The sequence below is a fragment of the Megascapheus bottae genome, chromosome 23 (genome assembly GCF_031878675.1).
Source record: "Megascapheus bottae isolate mThoBot1 chromosome 23, mThoBot2.hap1, whole genome shotgun sequence".
Classification (NCBI taxonomy): domain Eukaryota; kingdom Metazoa; phylum Chordata; class Mammalia; order Rodentia; family Geomyidae; genus Megascapheus; species Megascapheus bottae.
Genome location: NC_143531.1, coordinates 22335447 through 22358409, shown reverse-complemented (window position 1 = coordinate 22358409; position 22963 = coordinate 22335447). Strand labels below are relative to the sequence as shown.

The 22963-nt window shown below is 39.6% G+C and overlaps 1 protein-coding gene across 1 annotated transcript in view; it reads right to left on the bottom strand.

The window, feature by feature from the left end:
* Sh3d19 (SH3 domain containing 19) overlaps window positions 1–22963 on the bottom strand; it is a 114442-nt gene that overhangs the window by 61470 nt on the left and 30009 nt on the right. The window contains exon 2 of the mRNA XM_090356861.1: window positions 3853–3892. Within this exon, the coding sequence (XP_090212987.1) occupies window positions 3853–3892 (40 nt within the window). The remainder of the gene's footprint in view (window positions 1–3852; window positions 3893–22963) is intronic.

Sequence of the window (22963 nt, the reverse complement as noted above, 5' to 3'; positions counted from 1 at the left end):
TCTGTGCTGACAAAAGACTCTTTGCTTGGCCAAACACAGGCTCCTGAACCTTCTCCTCTGCCCATCTGTGCACTTCTTTTCTCCTTTTCTCCCTCCTCCTTCTCCTTCTCCTTCCCCTCCCCTCCATCTTATCTCTCCCCTCCCCCTCCCCATCTCTCCCTCCATCTTTCAGGGAATTGAACCCATAGCTTCATACATGTTAGGCAAGTACACACGACTCCCTGTTACTCTATTTTCCCTAGTGCCTTCTTCCCTTTAATTCATTTCCTGTTATTCCTTGACACTTTTTTCCCCAAGATATTATGGATAGCCATGTCTGGGAAAGAAAGTTACAAATTCAAATCAAAATCTGATGCTGGGGTATAGCTCCCACTTGAGAGTTTTAGAACACATTTTAGCACATTTTGAGTAGATTGCAGGAAGTCTCATTTTGTTTAAGTCACAGGTTCCTTCTGGTATCTGAACACTTTACAACCTCATGGCCCCAGCCCCACCCTCCTGCATCCCTCACCCCAGGGCCTCATGCTTGCTAAGCACACACATTCATCTCCTGATGTGCCGATGATCCACAGAAGAGCATTCCTTGGGACATCAATCTGTACAACGGTGTACCACACTAATAAGGCTGAGGAGTAAATGTAGGTATTTCTGACATCTATCATTTTCAGTCAGTTAACAGGCAAGAAAAAAAATATACAAGTAATCAAAGGTATCCCTCAAGCCTCTAAAAGCTTGCATAAACAGTATTTTTCAGTTTGAGGGCTCTGTTGCTTTACACATAGTAGAAACTCTCATTCACCTTGACATCCAGCACTGACAGAAACAAACAGACGTCCTCCGTGCATCCACTGCTTACAGTGAAAGCTAGAGGGTGTCTGGCCTTGCAAACAACACAAACATGAGAAATGCTGTGCTTAAAGCCTGTCAGTCTTACTGCTGAGTGGCCTGAGGAGAACCAAAGAGCCAACAAAAGTATGTGACTTTTGTTTATGGTTTTCTGCTTCCTGCTCAGTTGCTACAGCAGGTATTAATCTGATTGATGCACAGCTGGCAGAGTGCGGTTGGAGGTGGCCCTGCCTGAGGATGGCAGAAAAATAGATCACTGCTAGTCTCACCAGATACCCTAGAGAGTAACAATGATGTTTTGCACACACACACACACACACACACACACACACACACACACACACACACGCACGCACAAATCCTTCCTTTCTTCCAAGGCATTGCTCCTAACTGTGATTGGTAAAAATGGACTCAGTGTTCTACCCAATCTGCAAGGAGAAAATACTGACACTTTTCTTTCTCTCCTTAGATTTAGCTGGCACTTGTTTATCATTTGCTTATTTGTTTGGCTTTTTTTGGGGGGAAAGAGGGAGAAGAAGTGGAATTTAAACTCAGGGTCTAAGCTTGTTAGGTAGGTATTCTACCACTTGAGCCGTTCTCTATCCCCTAGGCTCTTTGCTTTAGTTATTTCTCAGGTAGCATCTATAAACCACCTTGTAATTGGTGGCCAATGTCTTTATGGCCTTTTTTTTTTTTTAATATTGATGAGAATCAACATACGCATGCTAGACAAGTGGTACAGCAAATGCTCTACTAGTGCTCTATATACCTAATCCCTGGGTTTTTGAGTCAGGGTCTTGCTAGGGAACCCAAGCTTACCTCAAACTTGTGATCATTCTTGTCTCAATCTCATGAGTGCTGAGATTACAGATATGTTCTCTAACCACTCCCAGCTCTTTGAAGAATGCCTTGGGGGGGGGTAGGGGACTCCAGGTTAAAGAATGCATTTATGAATACCTTAGTCAAATGTTTTTTCCCAGTCCGGGGGCTTGAACACAGAGCCTGGGCATTGTCTCTTAGCTTTTACTCAAGGCTAAATCTCTACCACTTGAGCGAGCCATACCTTCATTTCTGGCTTTTTAATGGTTAACTGGAGATAAGAATCGTATGGATTTTCCTGCCTGGGCTGACTTCAAATCACAATCCCCACATCTTAGCCTCGTGAGCAGGTAGGATTATAGGCACGAGCCACCAGCACTTGGCTAAGATTGATTTATTTTATTTTATTTTATTGTCGGGGTAACGTATAGAGGGGTTACAGTTACATTCGTCAGGTAATGGTTGCATTACTTCTCACACATTGATACCTCTTCTTATGTTTTTTTGTTGTTTTTTTTGACCAGTACTGGGCTTGGGCTCAGGGCCTGAGCACTGTCCCTGGATTTTCTCAAGGCTAGAGCTCTACCACTTGAGCCACAGCACCACTTCTGGCTTTTTTCTATGTATGTGGTACCGAGGAATCGAACCCAGGTCTTTGTGCATGCTAGGCAAGCACTCTACCACTAGGCCAAACTCCCAGCCCCCTCTTCTCATGCTTTTGTGCCTGTTTTTCTTCCCCCACCTCCTAAGAGTTTTTTCAACTGAAAAAAAAAAAGAAAAACAAGAGAGAAAAATTGAGAACATGCAGAAGTATAGATGACAGGAAGCTGGAAGGGTAAAAGATAATAATACATCATTAAAATTTTATAATTAATGTGTATTTATTATTTATTTATTTATTTATTTGCCAGTCCTGGGTTTGAGCTCAGGGCTTGAGCACTGTCCTTGGATTTTCTCAAGGCTAGAGCTCTACCACTTGAGCCTCAGCACCACTTCCGGCTTTTTTCTATGTATGTGGTACCAAGGAATCAAACCCGGGTCTTCGTGCATGCTAGGCAAGCATTTTAACCACGAGGCCAAACTTCCGGCCCTATAATTAATGTGTATTTTTACACGGAAACACCAGACAATAGAAAAAGATGAGGAAGATGTAATTTAACACATTTAAAAAATCTTGAAGATTTAGATCATCGTAATTTACCACAATGAACACACATACACACACATATAATCAGTCTTAAAAAGTGGTTTTATAGCCCTGGGAGCATGGCCTAGTGGTAGAATGCTTGCCTAGCATGCGTGAAGCTCTGGGTCTGATTCCTCGGTACCACATACAAGGGAAAAAAGCCAGAAGTGGTTCTGTGGCTCAAGTGGTAGAGCAGTAGCCTTGAGAAAGCCCAAGGATAGTGCCCAGGCCTTGAGTTCAAGTCCAAGACTGGTTAAAAATAAAAGTTAAAATAATCCATTTGGATATGTATAACATATAGATGTACATGCATTATGCAGCAACATTGCAGCAATAATAAGTTATCTCTAGTGGAGAGAAGGTAAACTAGAGCCATTTTTTTTTTTTTTTTTTTTTTGCCAGTCCTGGTACTTGAACTCAGGGCCTGAGCACAATCCTTGGACCCTTCCTCAAGGCCAGTGCACCCTACCACTTGAGCCACAGCACCACTTCTGACTTTTTTTCAGTGTATGTGGTACTGAAGAATCAAACCCAGAGCATCATCCATGCTAGGCAAGCACTCTACCACTAGGCCAAACTCCCAGCCTCAAACTAGATTCTTTTGCTTTTGATTTTTTCACTTTGTATATTATCATTTTTTCTTAGCTTCTAAAATGAAATATTAGTTTTATAATTAGACAAACAGCAATATACTTAAAAAAAACAATAAAAAACAGTGGTTCAGAGGGAGAGGAGGAAAATAAGGCAGCAAAGAAAATGAAAATAAAATAATATTTCATGAAAACATTATCTGTCACTGGTAGGAATTCTCAAAATAAAAACATTTTCCAGAGTCGGGAATCCTTGATTTATTCAGGAAATCAAGATTATTTTCCTTCTGAAGTTTCTCTGAATGCCCTAGAAGATTTCAACCTAACAGCAAACCCTAAAGTGGACCCCTGTTGTGCTTCCAGATAGTGTTTGTCCCCGTAAGAAGATGATTAAACACTATAAACTCATACCTTGAAGAACGATGCTCTGGCTTATTTCGTTCGTTGCGATCTGTCAAGAAAGAGGACAGTTACATGTCAAAATGTGTTTTAGGAGCCATGGAAAAGAAGTGTTTTGAGTGTTTTTTATTCTCATTTTTGAAAAATTGTTATTATAAAAGTGATGGACAGGGGGGTTACAGTCACATACATTAAGAATCCATTTCTTTTTTGGACAATCTCTCTCAATTTTTCCTTCCCAAGAAGAAGTTCTTGGGTTGGGAGTCTGACCTAGTGGTAACATGCTCACCTAGTATGCACGAAGCCCTGGGTTTGATTCCCCATGACCACATACACAGAAAAAGCCCTAAGTGGCACTGTGGCTCAAGTGGCAGACTGCTAGCCTGTAGCAAAAAGTGTCCAAGGACAGTGCTCAGGCCCTGAGTTTAAACCCCAGAACTGGCAAAAAAAAAAAAAAGTTCTTAAATGCTAGCTACCAAACCACCAGGGTTCCCCAGAACTGTTCAAGGCAGCAGGTGTGCCCCCCTGGTCTCTTCTTCAGGGGTGAGAGCATTTGCCAGACAGGGAGATGTGGGCACACAGCCGAGGTCAGGCGGGAAGACTTTCCATGCTTTGTTAAAATTGTCTACTTGGAAAAAAATGGATCCTTACATGTATTACTTTGTAAGAGATCTTTGCTGTGTTAAACACTTCACTAAAACCAAAACACATTTAGCTAAAGAAAGAAAATAAGGAAATTGAAAAGCCACAGATTCCTCAGCTCAAAAAAAAAAAATAAATCATTCCATGAATCATGGTTGGCAGAAGCTTCTAAGAGAATAAGCAGAGAGGGAAATGAGCAATGGTGTACATCTGCAAACATGCTCGAGTATGGCCTCCTCCTTAACTCCCCAGTGCTCAGAAGAGTCCAGAAGCCACATTTCCATGTTTCACCAACAATAAAGTGCTACTTATCTATACTTCTTGATGGCCCCACGTGAGGAAGAAGGCACTCTACTGGTTAAAAGACCAGTGATAGCATTAAGGATCCTACAATGCACAAAAATAATTCTCTAGAACAAAGTGCCAAGATTGAGAAATCCTGTTACAGGATAAGAATCACGAGGAGAGCTGCCTTAAGTCTGCAAGAATTCCTCTGGCTGGCTATGACGATGCATGGAACCGATCTGAAGACTATCACACACAAGCAAACTACCGAATCCTTGAGTAGCCATCTTTCAAATGGGAAACACATTTTTTTCCCCCAGTAGATACTTAAAAATAGAAAATAAATGAAACTGAAAAAAACCTCAGAGTTAAGGGAAAATTTAACAGACAGCAGTATATGGAAAGATTTAACAACAAGGTGGTATATAAATTACAATACAGTCTTATACTTTAAGCTATCTTATAAATCCCTTTAAACAATTAACATGCATTTTTAATAAAAAAAGGGCATTAAGAAATTGGAACATGTCTTGTGCAGGATGAAGGCATTAGTGGAACGGGACAGACAAATGGGGAGAGGGAAGGGAGATGAATAGAGACAAAACACTTCAGATACATGGAACAGAACAAAGAGATTTGATGAAATTAGTTTGGGAAGTGGTACGAAATGGTAAAAGGGTTAATTACCCTTTTAATTACCCAAGAGTGTATACATAAATAGAATTGTTAAAATGCAACTAGTTGATGTCAATAAAAAGAGGAAAAGAGCCAGGCACCTGTTGCTCATACCTATAATCCTAGCTACTCAGGAGGCTGAGGTTTCAGTTAGAAGCCAACCTAGGAAGGAGAGTCCAAAAGTCTCTAATTAAACAACAAAAAAGCCAGAGGTGACAGAGTGCTAATCTTGTGCAAAAAAGCCAGAGGTGATAGAGCACTAGGCTTGTGGAAAAAAGCTTAGGCATAGTGCCCAGATCTTGAGTTCAAGAAATGGCACCAGTGTGTGTGCGTGCATGCGTGCATGCGTGCATGCGTGCACAGGCACACACACACACATACACACACACAGAAAAGCAAAAATAAGAAAACAAACTTATGAATAGTATCAAAGTACAGTTTCCTAAGGTATTTTAATGCGAGCAATACAGACTTAAATATGAAACAAAGATAAGGCAGGGTTTTTGTTTTCTTCTTAATCTCTAGAAAACTCTAGAACTTCTACAGAAAAACACATGGGAAGGAACGGGTTTTCAGTTAATGGATACACCAATACTTTATGAGTTAAAAAATTTAACTGACTGAGTTTTGAAGCCAAAGAATTAGCAAAATTAAAACATGGTTTTCTGAAAGATTAGCAAGTAGATAGATTCACAATACAGCACAGTTATATTAATTAATTAATACTGTCCATGGGCACAGAGTTAATGTTTCCAGCCCTAATGTCTCCACTGGATTTAGTGTTACTAAGCTTACAAAACTTTTGTCTTGATTTAACTTGGGCTTACCCTTTCCTCACAAAAAAAAAAAAAAAAAAAAAAAACACCTAGCTTTTTATTTGTTAAGTGTAAAGTGCCTAGTAATAGGGAGAGAAGATATTTTAATCATTAAAAAAAAAAGTTTCTCTCTGGCTCTTAGCCTACTAGTTTTGCTAAAAACGGAAGCAAGGAACTGGGTAGAAATCAGTTTAATTTTCAGTCACAAAGCAGTATCTCTTACCTGTGTCTATAGATGAACTAAAACTGCCCAGAACACCATTTGCTGTGCTGTGTCTCTGTCTTGTAGTTTATTTAGGCCTGTATTCGAGTTCCCTCACTCATCTTCCTGGTGTCTCCACACAGAGTCAGGATGTGATGGATGCTGGTAAACAAGCTCAGCAGCCAGCTTTCGCACTGATTGGCTGATGGGCTCTGACCAGCCAGCACAGCTGGAAGGGGTCCACCAGGAAGCCAGTGGCTCTCAGCTCTTTCTTTCCTTCTTGGTTAGAACAGGAAATTCTATAGTCATTTTGATACTTTCTGCTCTTAAGAAAATAAAAAAGCCTTTCCACAGTCCTACCCTACTGTACTAGCAAACAAAATCCTAGAAGAATAGCTTCACTGTTGGAGGATATTGAAGCATTCCCCTGTAAACTCAGGCTTAGTGTTATGTGGTAGATTCCTAACTAAATATGATTGTATGGTGTTTATAACTGTTACCCCAGAAACCCACAGTGTTGATGCTCTGCGGGTAAGGATAAATTTATCCATTAAGATATTCTCCTATCCCCCAGCTTTTGATGACGGGAAACAAATGGAAACACATGTTCCCAGCTTGACCTTTTCCTCAAAGCATACAAATAATGGGCTTCACATTTTGATGTAGCACTACCTTTCAGTTTGTGGAGAGGGGGGGGAGGATGGGAGGGGAGAGAGGGAGGGAGAGGGAGAGGGAGGGAGAGAGAGAGAGAGAGTGTGTGTGTCTGTGGTATGTATCCGTATGTTTTAAAAGGGTTCTCGTCATATATGTGCTACATTTTTCTAGTGTTCATGATAGTTAACAATGTTGTACAATTGTCAAGAAATACGTACACTAGAGGAAATGTAAAAATTCTGGCAAAAAAAGTATCAAGTACGTATTATTTTGGCTCCAAAAGCCGACATTAACAGAACACACCATGGAGACCACATTTGGGCTGTGCCTTGCCAACAATAGCAAAACATTTGGATAAAATCCCTTAAGAACAATAAAAACATATTGATGACAAATACAGAAATTTCATTTTGGCTCTACACAATACTGGGAGAGTTGGGATTTTATTTACTGCAAATCAAATATTCTTTAGTAGTTAGTATTTCTAATGTTTAAATAATTAGAGAAGAATATATTAGCTAAGGCTCTCTGAACTTTCATGTATTTAGAAATCATGAGGTACTGTCTCAAAGTTTCTGGGAAAAAACAAGAAAGATTTTTTTTTTCCTTTAAAAATAATTTCTGTGTGAAGTGGTTCTGTGGCTCAATGTGATAGAGCTCTAGCCTTGAAGCAGCCCCATGTTTCTGTACCTCTAAATTGTTCTAGGAGGTGTTTAAGTGACTGGTCTATAGCACTTGGGGCTTTGTAATTATTCTGATGTGTACACAACATGAGGCCACTCACTGATGTGTAGACAGATATCCCCCTCATTGGGTGAGCCAACCTTTTTACTTATAAGCAGATTAAATAAAACAATGAACCCATTTATTATATGCTAAATACTAGCTCATGAGCCTTACTTTCTGACTAATAGTAAATGCAACATTATATGATATGATATCCTGAGCTTCTGAGTATTATTTTGGTGACACTTTAATAGATAGTCAAACTGGAACCTGGTAGAGTGATTTATACCTTAATCCCAAACCAGTGGTTGGAGATAAGAAGACTGCAGTTTGCGGCCTGCCTGGGCTAAACTTAGTAAGACTTTATTTTCAAAAACACATCCAGGGCCGGGAGTTTGGCCTAGTGGTAGAGGGCTTCCCTAGCATGCACAAAGGCCTGGGTTCAATTCCTCGGTACCACATACATAGAAAAAAAGCTGGAAGTGGTGCTGTGGCAAAGTGGTGGAGCTCTAGCCTTGACTGTCCAAGGACAGTGCTCAGGTCCTGAGTTCAGCCCCACAATTGGCAAAAAAACAAAATAAAACAAAAAAGCATCCAGTATGGTGGTGCACATGATCCTCCTACCTTAGTCTCTTTGGTAGCAGGAACTAGTCATATACCATTAAGCCTGGCTTACTCTTATCACTTTTATTATCTGGCTCAAGAGCTACCTTCTACATGAAACTGATCATATTTCTTCAGCATTCTTTGTTCAGTATCCTAATGGCATTTTTGGTAAGATAGGATAACCTTGAATTTGTAATTCTTCTGTCTTTATCTCCTGAGTGTTGGAATTACAGCTGTCTGTTACTTTGTCTAACTTCTATAGCTGTTTAACAAATCAATGATCACAGTGTTGATTGTCTAGCACAACATTAATGTATTTTCTTACAGTCCCAGAGGCTAGATTTCAAAATGCTTCTCACTGGGCTAAAATTTAGATGCCCTTAAGTCTGTATTTCTATTGGAGAGGCATCAGGAGAGAATTCATTTTCTTGCCTTTCCCATCTTCTTCAAATCACCTGCATTCTTTGACTTGAGGCTCCCTCCATCAAGAGTGAAGCATTTTAAAATTATTTTCTGGCTTTGGTTTCCCTTACTACCATCTTTTACATTTTTTGGTGTTGGTCCTTAGGCTTGAACTCAGGGCCTAGGCATAACCTGAGCTTTTGTGATCAAGGCTAGTACTCTACCACTTTGGCCTTTTGATGATTAACTAACTGGACATAAAAGTCTCACTGACTTTTCAGCCCAGGCTGAGTAGCCAAGATTACAGGTGGGAGTCACCTTCCTTCTTCTTTTTTTTTTTTTTGCCAGTCCTGGGCTTGAGCTCAGGGCCTGAGCAGTGTCCTTGGACTTTCTCAGGGCTAGAGCTCTACCACTTGAGCCTCAGCACCATTTCTGGCTTTTTTCTATGTATGTGGTACCGAGGAATCGAACCCGGGTCTTCGTGCATGCTAGGCAAGCACTCTACCACTAGGCCAAACTCCCGGCCCCCTCACCTTCCTTCTTTTAAGAAGTCACCCAGCTTCTACCTCCTTCTTTTTTTTTTTTTTTTTTTTTGCCAGTCCTGGGCTTGAGCTCAGGGCCTGAGCACTGTCCTTGGACTTTCTCAAGGCTAGAACTCTACCGCTTGAGCCTCAGCACCACTCCCACTCCCAGCTTTTTCTATGTATGTGGTACCAAGGAATCGAACCCGGGTCTTCGTGCATGCTAGGCAAGCACTTTAACCACTAGGCCAAGTTCCTGGCCCTCTACCTCCTTCTTGTAAGGACTTTGATTATGGTTACATTGGATCTAAAAGGATAATCCAGTGGTATTATCTTTATGTGAATGTCAGCTGATCACAGCAATCTTAATTCTCCTTTTCCATGTAATTTAGTGACATATTTGTTGGTTCCCAGGATTAGGATGTGGATCCCAGCATGGGAGGGGGAGAGTACTAGTCTGCCTGGAACATCTCAGAATGTTTATACTTCCTATATCATTCACTAGACACTTCACCCAGGGAACTGTATACTTCAGGCTTTCAGCAAGTGTCTGTTCTTTTTATCTAATCAGTGTCTCTGATGAAAGCATGGACATATCTTAGATCCTATTTCAGGGAGCTTTGTAAGTGTCTGTAAGGTAACGGTAACATCCAATACCCTCCTATTTTCTTTTCTGCTCTGCATCATTTATGTTGTAGCTGGCTTACTGATGTATCTGACATTGCTGAAAAATGTCTTCTTAAGAATTTCAATTTACTTTTTACAAACATAATAGCAATTTAAGAGTCATCTTTGTCCTAAAACAATCCACACTTGGTCTATTCTTCTCTCTCAAAGTAACCTTTGCAAAACCAAACCATGCATAGGACCCCCCCCCAAAAAAAAACAACAAAAAAAGCCCCCCAGAAAACATATATAACACACATGAATTAGAAGATACACTAGCTATTTGGTGGCAAGATGTTACTTCTTTTCAATAATTCTTTAAAATGTTGTAACTGAACCATATTGAGTGCTGAATTCAACTATTGAGCCACTTTTTTTTTTTTTTTTTTTTTTTTTGGTAAAGAAATGCTTGTAGCAACTTTATTCAAACAGTCATGAGAACAAACAATTCCAATGTCCACTAGGGATAAACAAATAGATTAACAATGAACTAGCAATGGTGGTCCTGGGCTGAGCCAGTCTTTTAAGATGGAGCTTTTCTACATGTTTTCAGAGATGCAAAATGAGTCACCACTGCACTGCCCTTTCTCACCCAGGGAAATCCTGGCCGGATATATAGGAAAATGGGCATTTCATCAAGCTGCCGGCTCCTGGGAAGCAATTTGGGAACGGAGGAGAAACAGAGGCTGGCTCAGTGACTGGTGATACCAATCTTCCTGATGTCAAACCTCAAGCTTTCTAACAATTCTCTTGCTTTAATAATTACTTTCACGCTCCTTCTCCTCCTCCAGCTTTCTGGTGCCGATCTTGGGGCTTGAATATAGAGCACAAGTGCTATCCCTGAGCTTTTTTCCTCAAGGCTAGCAGCACTCTACCACTTGTGGCACAGTTCTAGTTCTGGCTTTCCTGGTGGTTAACTGGAGATAAGTGCTTCACAGACATTCCCTCCTGGGCTGGCTTTGAACTGCATCCTTAAATCTTAGCCTCTAGAGTAGTTAGGATTACAGATATGAGCTACCAGCATCCATCTAATGCCTCATTTTGTTTCATCTCATTTTTTTTAGCAAGCAAGACATTTGAATGAAGAAAAAAAGTTCAGTTAGGTCTCAGGATTGCTTTGAATGTTTCCTAAATTCTAACATCCTCTTGTATCAGTACAAAGCTTACTAGCATCTGAACAGTTCTGAAAAATCCTGAAATTAAAAAATAACCTTGTTTCACATGGTACTTCCCAAATAAATTTCAAGATGTAACACACTCACTATTTGGCACCTAAGTGTGGACAGAGCTCAGTGTCAGTGACAGAGCTTGACTGGGTCAAGCGCCACGCAAGCCTGACGTGCAGCAGGCACTTCTCAAACAAATGGAACTCCAGCTCCTGTCAGGCTGGGCACAGCATGCAAGCGCAAACAGAGCCTCCTTTCCAACCCAATCACGTCACACTTGATCTTTTAAGAACAGAGAATGTGCTCTTTCTTTAGTCTATTGGCTTTACATTTATGTAGGTTAATTTGTGCATCTTGAATTACAGGTTCTACAAACAGGGTGAGCACTGATGACTCAATGTGCCTAGGTACTTCCTACTAGGCTCCAGCTCACAAGGAAGCAATAAATATTACTTTATGACAGTCAGGTAGACTTTAAAAGAAGTCTAGGTCAGGCAGGTCTTGCTCTGATTTTTTCTTTCACTCCTGAATTATTACCTCAATGTTCTCAGAACAACTGCTGAACCTCTACAGGTATCTATATCCATAAAAGGGGACAACAGTGGTACTCTCTGCTCAAACTGAATGAAGACTAAGTAAACAAATAGTTGAGCTGACTATGGTAAGAGCTTAATACAATGTTTACTGTTAAGTACGCAGAACGGTCTAAAAAGTTGATTATCCTTTGTCAAATATTCATTTTCTAGCCTGGAGAAAACGGCCAAGAAGAATATACTTATAAATAATTTCCAAGTGGTCCCTTATGAAATGGTTCCAGCCTCTTTCTCCTTTTCCTTCCCAGTCCTTTGAACCAACAGCTACTATGAAAAATTAATAAATCTGAATTCATCTTCTCAATGCAGTCTCTGCAGAAATGATAAATATATCTTAGGAGAAAGGAAAAGGACGAAGGAGGACTAAAAAGTAGACACAGCAATTCCTTGGGGATGAAAACTGCCAACCAGGAATCACATTTCATGTCTCCTCACCCCCTGAGGCTCTCAGCACCCTTTTCCAGGCCACATTCACCCTGTGAGTGATAAGCCTGTACTGTCTTCCTCTTATTTATATATTTTTATATGTGTGCCGGTACTGGGTCTTATACTTAGGGTTTTCCCTTAAGCTTTATGCTCAAGGCTGGTACTTGTGAGCCTATAGCTCCACTTCTGGCTTTTTGCTGGTTAACTGGACAGACAAGTTTCATGGACTTCCTGTCCAGGCTGACTTTGAACTGTAAGCCTCAGATCTCTACCCTCTACCCTCCTGAGTAGCTAGGATTACAGGCATGAGCCACTGGTGTCCACCTACCCCTGACTTCTTCATGTAGGAAATCACTCTTGTCTTATTTTATAGTAACAAGGTTAGAACTCAGTCACCATTGCCCAGCTTACTTTTTTTTTTTTTTTTTTGGGCACCAGTTCTGGGGTTTGAATTCAGGGCCTGAGCACTGTCCTTGGGCTTTCTCAAGTCTTGTATTCTACCATTTGAGCCACAGTGCCACTTCTGGCTTTTTCTGTGTATGTGGAATCAAACCCAGGTCATCGTGTATGCTAGGTAAGCACTCTGCCACTAGGCCACACTCCTGGCCCCCAGCTTATACTTTTATTAGTGTATATTTACTGTACAAAATAATAGGCCTCATTATAACATTTTCATGTATGTATATAATGTATTTGGTCTTACAATCATGTTTCAAGATTCAAGAACCCCACAATGAATCTCCAAATTAGGATAAATGAGGGGCATAGAAAGGAATGTAAATATTTTATTTTGTTATAAAATTACTAAAAACTCTCATTGTTTTCAGGATGGTATATATTCCATGAGAATTTAGATAACAAAAGTTGTTAGCTGGGAGTTGGTGGCTCATGTCTGTAATCTAAGCTACTCAGCACACTGAGATCCAAGTATTAAGATTTAAAACCAGCCTGGGCAGGAAGACCTGTGAGACTCTTATCTCCAATTGACCACCAAAAAGCCAGAAGTGGAGGTATGGCTCAAGTGGTAGAGTACCAATATAGAACAGAAAAAACTAGAAGAGAGCTTGAACTGAGTTCAAGCCCCACTACCAGCACAAAAACAAAAACAAAAAAAATTTAAATTATTATGTCAGATGCAAAAGGATGATGACTAACATTTCTAAACCATATGCTGCTTTTTCAGCTGTTGAGATAAAAATAAACATTTTTTTAAAAAAGAGATGTATTTTTTGTTTCCTCTTCTATTGGTTGTAATTATTACACAGCTTTTATGAAATTTTCCCTTTGTATTTGCTGATCTGCAAAATAAACTCATATTAGAAACAACTAGAGCTGAGATTCCACCTCTGGAAAAGGCAGAAATACCAAAGGCCCACTGCCCTCTGAGCACCAGACACCTAGCTTGGTACAGGGGCAGTTGACTCTATAAATCTTTCCTATTTGGGCCTTTGAATTTTCATCCACAATGGGGCAGACTTGATCACAAATTTACAGCAATAAGAAACACTTTTCTTTTAATCAAGGAAAGGTAAAGCCACATTTGAGCCTGGCCAAACTACCTGGACTAGGGATCAGGAAGGTATTCTCTGTGTAATACCTACAGATTCAAAACTCCTGTCCTTCTACCCTCTTCATTAACTTTCATCCACACAACCATGTTCAGAAAACAGAATGCCCAACTCTCATTGTACTCTTTACTGTCAAGAATGTCCAAAGTAAGTCTCAAGCTGCACAGAGTTGTGGAGTCTAAAGAGATACCCAAGGGATATCTTCCATTTAGTATTAGATTTCTTCTCATGGATAGAAATAATGCCTCTCCTCCTTCATCCAGCAGCTGCTTAGCACCAATCACCAGCTAGCACATTTTGATCTCTGACAGCTCCCATTAATCTATACTGCTTAAGACAGTGCCTTTAGGGAGGTGAAGTTGTGGCACAACTGGTAGACACTAGCTCTGAGTGAGAAAGCTAAGGGCCAATGCCCAGACCAGTGCCTAGGCCCAGATCTCAACCCCAGTTCCAACACACACACACACACACACACACACACACACACACACACAGAATGCCTGACACATCACACAGCAGAGATGCCACATAAGCTCCTTTTGTATATACTAAGCCTGCACATTTAGAAATAAACTGAGCTAAAAAAGCCTCTGTTTTTTTTTTTAAATTTTTTTATTGTAATTAGTAAAAGGGTTACATGATATCTGCCAGATAGAAGGTGCATTAATTCACATACATTGATACCCTTTCACATGTCTTGGTACCCATTTCCCTCCCCCCCCCCACACCCCCCACCCGTCTTGGTTTTCCCCCCTTCCCTATCAAATTTCAAATATCCAAATACAAATAAATTCAATATATCAGATAACAAAGTGAGATACTATAACAATATGAGATAACCAAGGGACAGCAAAGGAGATGAGAGACAACATAGTACATTAAGGACAACAATCATTCATTATATAAGCCTCTGTTTTATTTGTTCCTTTTAGTTTCTTTTGTGGAGTGGGAGTGAGGTTACTACTTCACAAAGAAGATGGAGCACATTATCTCTTAAAGACTGTTTTTTTTTTTTTTCTTAAAGACTGTTTAATTTTGATTTGGAAGAAAGTAATTTGGAAGTAAAACTTCAGTGTTATAATATTAGTATAAAAATATTCTGTTTTTCATTATCATTTTATTGCATCTATCACATTTTTGCATTTATTTATTTTGCATTTATTTATTTGCATTTATTTATTTATTTGCAAGGCCCAGAATGCTTCATAAGGGTTTCACTTTTGGCTCTCAGGTCACAGAAAACCATCAGAGCCAATTCAAAATCTGGGTAAACAACAATGACAGCTGTTATTCGCTGTGTCCTCCCATGGGGCATTCTTTAATACATTTTCACATTTAATCATGGGACTATGAAGTCCCATAGTCTAGGTTTTTGCCATTTTTATTTGATGACAAAGCAAAGGCTCCGAGAAGTTACTTAAAGATAAAATAAGAACATTTGAACCTATATCAACCACTACAAAATCCCAGTTCTGAGATATCTCACTTGATGAATGAGCCAAGAGAAACATACCAAAACTGGGCTCTTTACAACTACACTGAGCTCTCAGTATCAGATGGCATGTTGTATAGAGACTAATGCCATAAAACACTGTTTCAGTTCCTAAGAGTCCAGAAGCATTTTCTTGGGTATCTATGACAAGGTGTCTGAGCCAGGACAACTGCTCCAATTTACTCCCTATCCTGTCATTATCAACAATCTTAGGTTAGCAACATTGAATTTATGAGCAGAGCATATATCCAAGGGCATGATGAGAGGGAGGTGGTAGTTAAATGATAGTAATTCATTATAAAATCAACAGCTCTAAGACAGGCTTGTATTCTGCTGAATTCCTATATTCTCAGGAGTCAAATAAACCCAGAAAAATATTTTTATAGGACATAAATCTGAGTCTTTCTGATTTCTTTTTCTTACACAATTAACTATGGTTTGATGGCAATGTAAAGTCTACCCTCACACAAGAAAGTTAAAATTGACAAACATTAGGAGATAGGAGCAGAGCTATGGGCGAGAATGTGCCCTGGGACAGCTTATGTGTCATCTAAATGACTTCTAGAGATCCTGGGTGTGCCAGTCATTACCATCATAGAAGATTTTCATACCCCAAATCCAGGAGAAAAGCTAAAACCTATTTGTTTGAAACTGGTGCTGGATGAACTCCATGCATTATAGGTGAGTAAAAAATAGGTCAGAGAACAGAACTGCCATTTGGGCAGAGGATACTTTCAGCAATGCAGAGATGAAATGGGGGAGCTTCCATTCTGTCAGAAACCAGAATAAGGAGGTAAAAGCTTCTTTCCCACAGAGCCCAGGATGAAATAATTGCAGATACAGGTTGAGTTAGATCGGTATTAGCTTCGGCCACTCTCTGTCTCTGTTTGGTCAGATATAGACTTCCTTGATCTATCCCAGGACTGCTCAACAGAAAAAAGAACCAAAGATAGTACCAAAGGTCTTCAAGCACAACAGATTAGGAATATAGAAAGACTATAACACAATCTACTTTCAACAAAAATTAATAGTCTATGTTGAGGTACAAAAGCAAATCATTTTTTTTTGTAGTACTGAGATTTGAACTTAAGGCTATGCTTTCTAAGTCAATGTTCCCCAGTCCATTTTGCTTTAGTTATTGTTTTGAGTCTCATGGGCTTTTTGTTTTGTTTTGTTTGTTTGTTTATTGTAATGGACCCTGGGGCTTAAACTCAAGGACTTTGTGCTGTCCCTGAGCTTTTGTGCTCAAGGCTAGCACTCCACTACAATGAGCCACAGCTATACTTCTGGGTGCTTAACTGGAGATAGTCTCATGGACTTTCCTGCCCAGCCTGGCTTTAAACTACCACCCTCAGATCTTAGTTTTCTGAGTAGCAAGGATTATAGGCACATGCCACTGATACCTGGAGAGTTCTCATGCTTTTGCTCAGGGCTAGCATTGAACTATGATCCTCCTACTTTTTCATCTTCTCCTGTAGTTGGGATAAAAGGTATGAATCTTTATTTCTAGCTATTTCTGGGGTTTAAACACAGGATAGTGCTCTACCACTCAAGCCATGCCATCTCAAGCCTTTCATTTCGTTTTTTGTTTTGTGCTTGTACAGGACTTGAACTCCAGGTCTCATGCTCTCGAGAGGGTTTTTTTTGGTTTTGTTTTGTTTTCTCACAGATGGTACTCCACCACTCAAACTATATCTTTACTTCTGATTATAAGAGTCGCTAAATTTGTCTCAGATGGCCTTGAACCAGAATCATTCTATCTCTACATCCTCTGTACCTTTGATCATAGGTGCATACTATCATGCTAAACTCAACAGCAAACAATTTCTGATGTATACTTAATACTACCAAAAGGGCAGAAGAGTGGTAACATTACTGACTGGTGTGAGAATTATAAGAATTGTAAATGTTAAATGCAAAAACAATCACTCAAGCTTCCAGACTTTTTTCAAATAACATCAGCATCAAAATCTATGTATGTCTGGGCACATCTTTACAGCATGAGCTAATTTCATGTTTCACTAAAGTTATCTCCATCCCTTGTACTAGTATACCTGTCTTGCAACAACTATACATATATATATATAATATATATTATATATATCCCTGTATCAGCTGACATTCTGATCACTTGGACTTAAAGATAGCTAGTAAACAGTCAAAACAAATGTCTAGAAGCTACCATAAAATATGGAATTGCAAGGAAAGCTTAGTTATGACTAAGAAATTGCCAAATTCTTCCAGAAAAGGAATCAGATCTGGGCTTAACTTTTAGCTGAGAAAAAGGAAAATTGGGAATGTTAGGACAGGATGAAGCCTCTTATGTTTGAAGAATCATATATACAAAAATATGAAGGTGCAAAGAATTCAGGAAGTATTGAGTAATAAGTGTTGGCTGAGCTTAGAGTGTGAAGTAAACATACTGGGAGATGATATAAAATTAATTCAGGACCATATTGGAGCAATTCATGAATACTCACTATGCAGTAACTTGTCTTTTTTTTTGTACACAATGGAAAAAAGGTAACATGGGTTGACTAGAGAATGGAAACATTAGGCAGACCAACACTGCGTAAAGGCAGGAAGCATGTAAAAGGACATATATATATATATATATATGTATATATATGTGCATGTGTATATATATATATATATTTCATTGACTATTCTATAATTAGCTGAGGTCAGAAAAGAACAACATGAATGGCTAAAATGTATTGGATTTGAAGTATTAAGTGAAAATCTTACATTTAATTAGATTCAATTTGGGATAAAGCTGTTTCCTTAAATATAAAATGTCACCTGCCTACAACCTAACCTGAGATTGTTTACAGGGTTTCAAACAGACAAGGTCAACACTCTACCACTGAACCATACTCCCCAAGCCCTCTTTAAATTTTATTTTTGAGAAAGGACCTCATTAAGTTGTCCTAACTGGCCTTGAGATGCTTCAGCTGAATTACAGGTATGCATTGCCATGCCCTGCACTAGATACTATTAGTGAGCTATAAGAGCCACATTACCACTTCCAGCTTCTCTCTTGGTTAAATGGAGATAAGTCTTTCAGATCTATCTGACCAGGCTGACTTTGAACCAGGATCCCAGGATCCTCAGATCTCAGTCTCCTGAGTAGGATTACAGGCATAAACCACATACCCCAAGGAAGAAAAAAAGAGGAAAAAAAAAAGCACAGAAAAAAAATACTACCCATTATTTATGGAAAAACCAACAGTATGATGGATCTCATTTTCCTGAGTTTAGTGCTGAGACTCCCACAAATGTATTCCTAACAGCCCTACTAGCAGCAAACAAGAAAGAATAGTATAATAAATAAACACCATAACCACCAAGAAAGATCAGAAATTTCCATTTTTCTTTGTGTCAACCCTCCCCACTTTTTTTTTTTTTTTTGCCAGTCCTGGGGCTTGAATACAGGGCTTAAGCACTGTCCTTGGTCTTTTTCCTCAAGTCTAGCGCTCTGCCACTTGAACCACAGCACTACTCCTGGCTTTTCTATGTATATGGTGCATGCTAGGCAAGCACTTTACCACTAGGCCGAACTCTCAGCCTTTATTTTTATTTTTTTATGTGCTTTACTTTTACCCTAATGAGAATCGGGAAAAAGTCTAGCTATTTCTGAAACAGACCAAATGTTTCTTTTTTTTTCCCCAAATGCTCAGGAATTCAATGCTTAGGAATAAGCACAGCTGATTAAAAGACCAGTCAATATATTTTTAGTTAGCACTGACTAGAGATTTATCCAATTAGGAAGCATTTGTGTCACTTGATTTCTGATTCTTTCAAGTTCCTTCCATATAGCAGGAAACATTAAGTAGAAGACTAAACTTAACTGAACAAAGAAATATTTGTACATGTTCAAACATGCACAGTCAAGTCAGCAGCATTTTTAGGTCTAAGATAATAAAAAGAATTGCTTTGAGCATTAAGAAATTCTTCTAATGACAAAGGACAACAGGAAAGAGACTCGGAGGAGTGAAAAGAAAATGGACTTTATATCCATAGAAAGAGGACCACTTCCCAGACACTACCAAGTGCTTCTACCTAGCCCTAAGAGTCCCTCCTATCCTCTTCCCCTAGACTCTTTTTTCACCTTCTCCCTGCCCAGTAGCCCCCAAGGGAACAAACACAAAATAAAAACTAAACAACAACAAAAAAAGCAAATAAAACAGATCAGTAGGAAAACATTCCCATGCTTAAGTGTATTTTTTTTTAATTCAGAAACTTAAGTAACTAAATTCAACTTTTCCTTTTGTCAACTCAATATCTTTGTTGGCCATCTGTTAACTTTCCATGATTCCTTACTTGAAGACATAAAGTGAGCCTCAAAAACACTTAAGTGCATATTGCAAGACTGTTCTGAGATTCAAACAGATGTGTGCTTACACAAAGGTTTGGCTGGGAAGCACTCAGGAGTGTGTAATTACTATGTCAGTAGTTCCAGTGAAGGGATTTAACACACATAGCTTCCTGCACATTCAAAATGCATCTGCACCTACACGTTAAACATGGATTCACTCTATTCATATATGTCCAAACATTCACAACTATTTCCTCAGTTATAAAAAAAACAGGGAGTGGTGGCTCATGCTTGTAATCCTAGCTAGTCAAGAGACTGAGATCTGAGGATCATGGTTCAAAGTCAGCGCGGGCACTAAAGAACCACTAAAGAACCTGACTCATATCTCCAATTAATCACTTGAAAGTGGGGCTTTGCTTAAGGGGTAAGTAGGGTGGTAGCCTTGAGCTGAAGAGCTCAGGGACAATGCCCAGGCCCAGTGGTAGGATAGTAGCCTTGAGCTGAAGAGCTCAGGGACAATGCCCAGGCCCAGAGTTCAAGCCCTATGATCCGCTAAAAAAAAAAATAATAATAATAAATAGAAGAGTTATAATTGGTCCTTCTGGCTTTATTAAAAAATTGTTTCCAAGAAAAGTATGAGAAAGTTATCAACTCATTAGTAAGAAATAGGACTCATCTGGATGAAGGTCATAAATATATGACCTTGTATAGGGTAAGCATGAGAAAAATCATAAAACATTACTAAGTACAAATCTGTACTATTATATATTATATATTAAATAAACACTCATAAATCCTTCCAAAACAGATCAAGATTTAGTGATTGGAAAAACTGAGGCAGGAGGACCTTGAGTTCCAGGTATAAGAGGTAGAAACATTGAGGAAGAAAACTTTCAGGTTTAAGATTTCGGACATTTCACTTCTGTCCAATGTTTTCCAGTAATTGTAAAGAACAAATCCAATAGGCAAGACACAAGTCTCACCTATTAATGTTTTAATAACAGCTATTAAAATATCCTTTCCATTTGCACATTGGAAAGAAAGGGCACCCTGGTCTGCATATATGTCAGGCATGGTTTCAAACCATCTTCTGGCATGGTATGACTGGTAAATCACCAGTTGGAAGACCAGTCGGCGAAGTCATGAGATGGATCCTCTGCAGCCTGCATGTTCAGTGGGAGGAGAGGGAGGACACAGCCCTCTGCACATTCCTAAGAAGATCCAATCCCTCCCTGCTTCAGCTGCTATCCTCCCTCCCAATGCAAACCTGCTTTCAGGATTTAATCATCTTGCACCAGGCCTTGGACACTACTTTCATGGTTTGGTGATCGCCTGTAACTATAACCTCTCCATGATGTCAGTTTTAAGCATCCCATCATCCCAGCCACTTATTATCTTTTTTGGATTCCTTATAGTAAGAATAGCAGTTCCAACATCGGTCACCCTTGCTAGGAGTTGTAGTCTACGGATTTTGACCTTAATTCCCTCCTCCCTACTTTTCAGTTCATGACTTATCATTATATGGCATGCTTTATCATTCCTGAGCCATTCCTACCACAGAAAAACCTCACCCTGGCTGGAGCAAACGCCTTGCTCTCTCCCTGCCTCCAATGGTGAACAAAGCCAATTTCACTTTAATTCTGCTGCTGGAAGATAATTATTCATCTCCTACATCCCCAACTTCTACATGCAGGAATTCCTTCTTTTTTGTTTTGCTTGATAGTAACAGGGTTTGAACTCAGATTCTTATACTTGCTAATCAGTCATTCCACCACTTGAGCCATATCTCCAATCCAGAAGTTCACTCTTCTGAACTTGAATGGAGGTAGTAGGAAAGAAGAAAAGCTACTCATATAGGGTGGTGAAGAACGGTCCTCCTGCATCAGGAAAAGCCATCATCTCTGACAGCTTTGGGAGGGATGCATATGGAAAAGTAGGGAGGAGGGGGGCCTCTGCCTGGCCAATCAGATCAACCAAATCAACCCTTAGATCAATGGGGTGACACATGCCACTTCCAGGTTGCCCATACCTGCTTAAGTTCATCATTTCTCCTTAGAGTCTTCAACACATTTATTCCTGTCTTTCTTTCCAATGGGTAATTTTATATTTCAAAACAAGTACAAACAATGAGGACTCCACAACACGTTTCTTACAGCTGTCATCAGTGCCTTCGCTCCCATGGTCAGAAAGATCTGTTTGTTCCAGCGAGCAACTGGTGAATGAGGTACAGCCCCTGCTCTGAGCAATCTTCCCACTTTCTCTATTTAACAATTTTCCCTTCTTTGCTGGATAATTCCACTAGCATAAGAGCATGATGTCATTTCTCCCATCTTGAAACAACAACAGACAAAAGTCTGGGCCACCCAGACATTTTTATTTTTTACTTTTGCCAGCTGTTCTGTTTCTCTGCTTCCCTTTATAGCAAAACTACTTTTCACTGTCTCAAATTACTCTCACTCTCCAGTGGTTCCATAGTGCTAAATTCTAGTCAGAAACCCCTCACCTAAGACATTTGGCAAGGGATTATTCCTTTCTCCTCCACACACAATCTTTACTGTGTCTTTTAGTCTCTATCTATCTCATCTACACACGGCTAGGATCAATTCCTGGGATAATAAGCATTATTATGCTCCCTTTGGGGCCACCTGACCTCACCCCAGAGCTTTCAGTGTTGACATGCAAATGAAACCCTATCTAGCCATTGTGTCAGCTAGCCTCCAAAATTCTAGGCTCATACATGAAGCTGCTTGCTGCATATATCCATTAGGACGCTCTAGTGCATGTTTTTGTTTTTGTTTGGTTTTGCTTCTTTTTTGCTTTTTGGTTAACGGTCCTGGCACTTGAATAGCTTTTTCTTTCTTTCTTTCTTCTTTCTTTTTTGCTCTAGGCTAGTACTCTACCATTTGAGCCACAGCTGTACTTCCAGCTTTTTTAGTGACTAATTGGAGGTAAGAGCCTCATGAACTTCTCCTCCCCGGTTGGGGCTTTGAATCTTGATCTCCAGATCTCAGATGCCCAAGCAGCTTAACATTTCTATAAGCAGATTCTTCCTTGGCCCTCAATGGTCCAGAAAATCCTTGCTTCTAGTGTGGACTGTTTCATTCAGGCAAGAAACTTGTGTTTATTGCTAAAAGTCACTTTCTAGTTCTTTCTTTTTCACTTCTCAATGTGCCTATAGGTGGGATAACAGATACCAACTACTGTGCCCAGCTATTAGGTGAGACAGAGGGTCTCATGAACTTTTTGCCTGGGTTGGCCTGAAATCACAATTCTCCAGGTCTCTACCTCCTTGGTAGCTATGATTACAGGTGTGAACTACTGGCAATAGGCAAAAATTTTTTATCAAATCTTATTTTTAAATTTTTT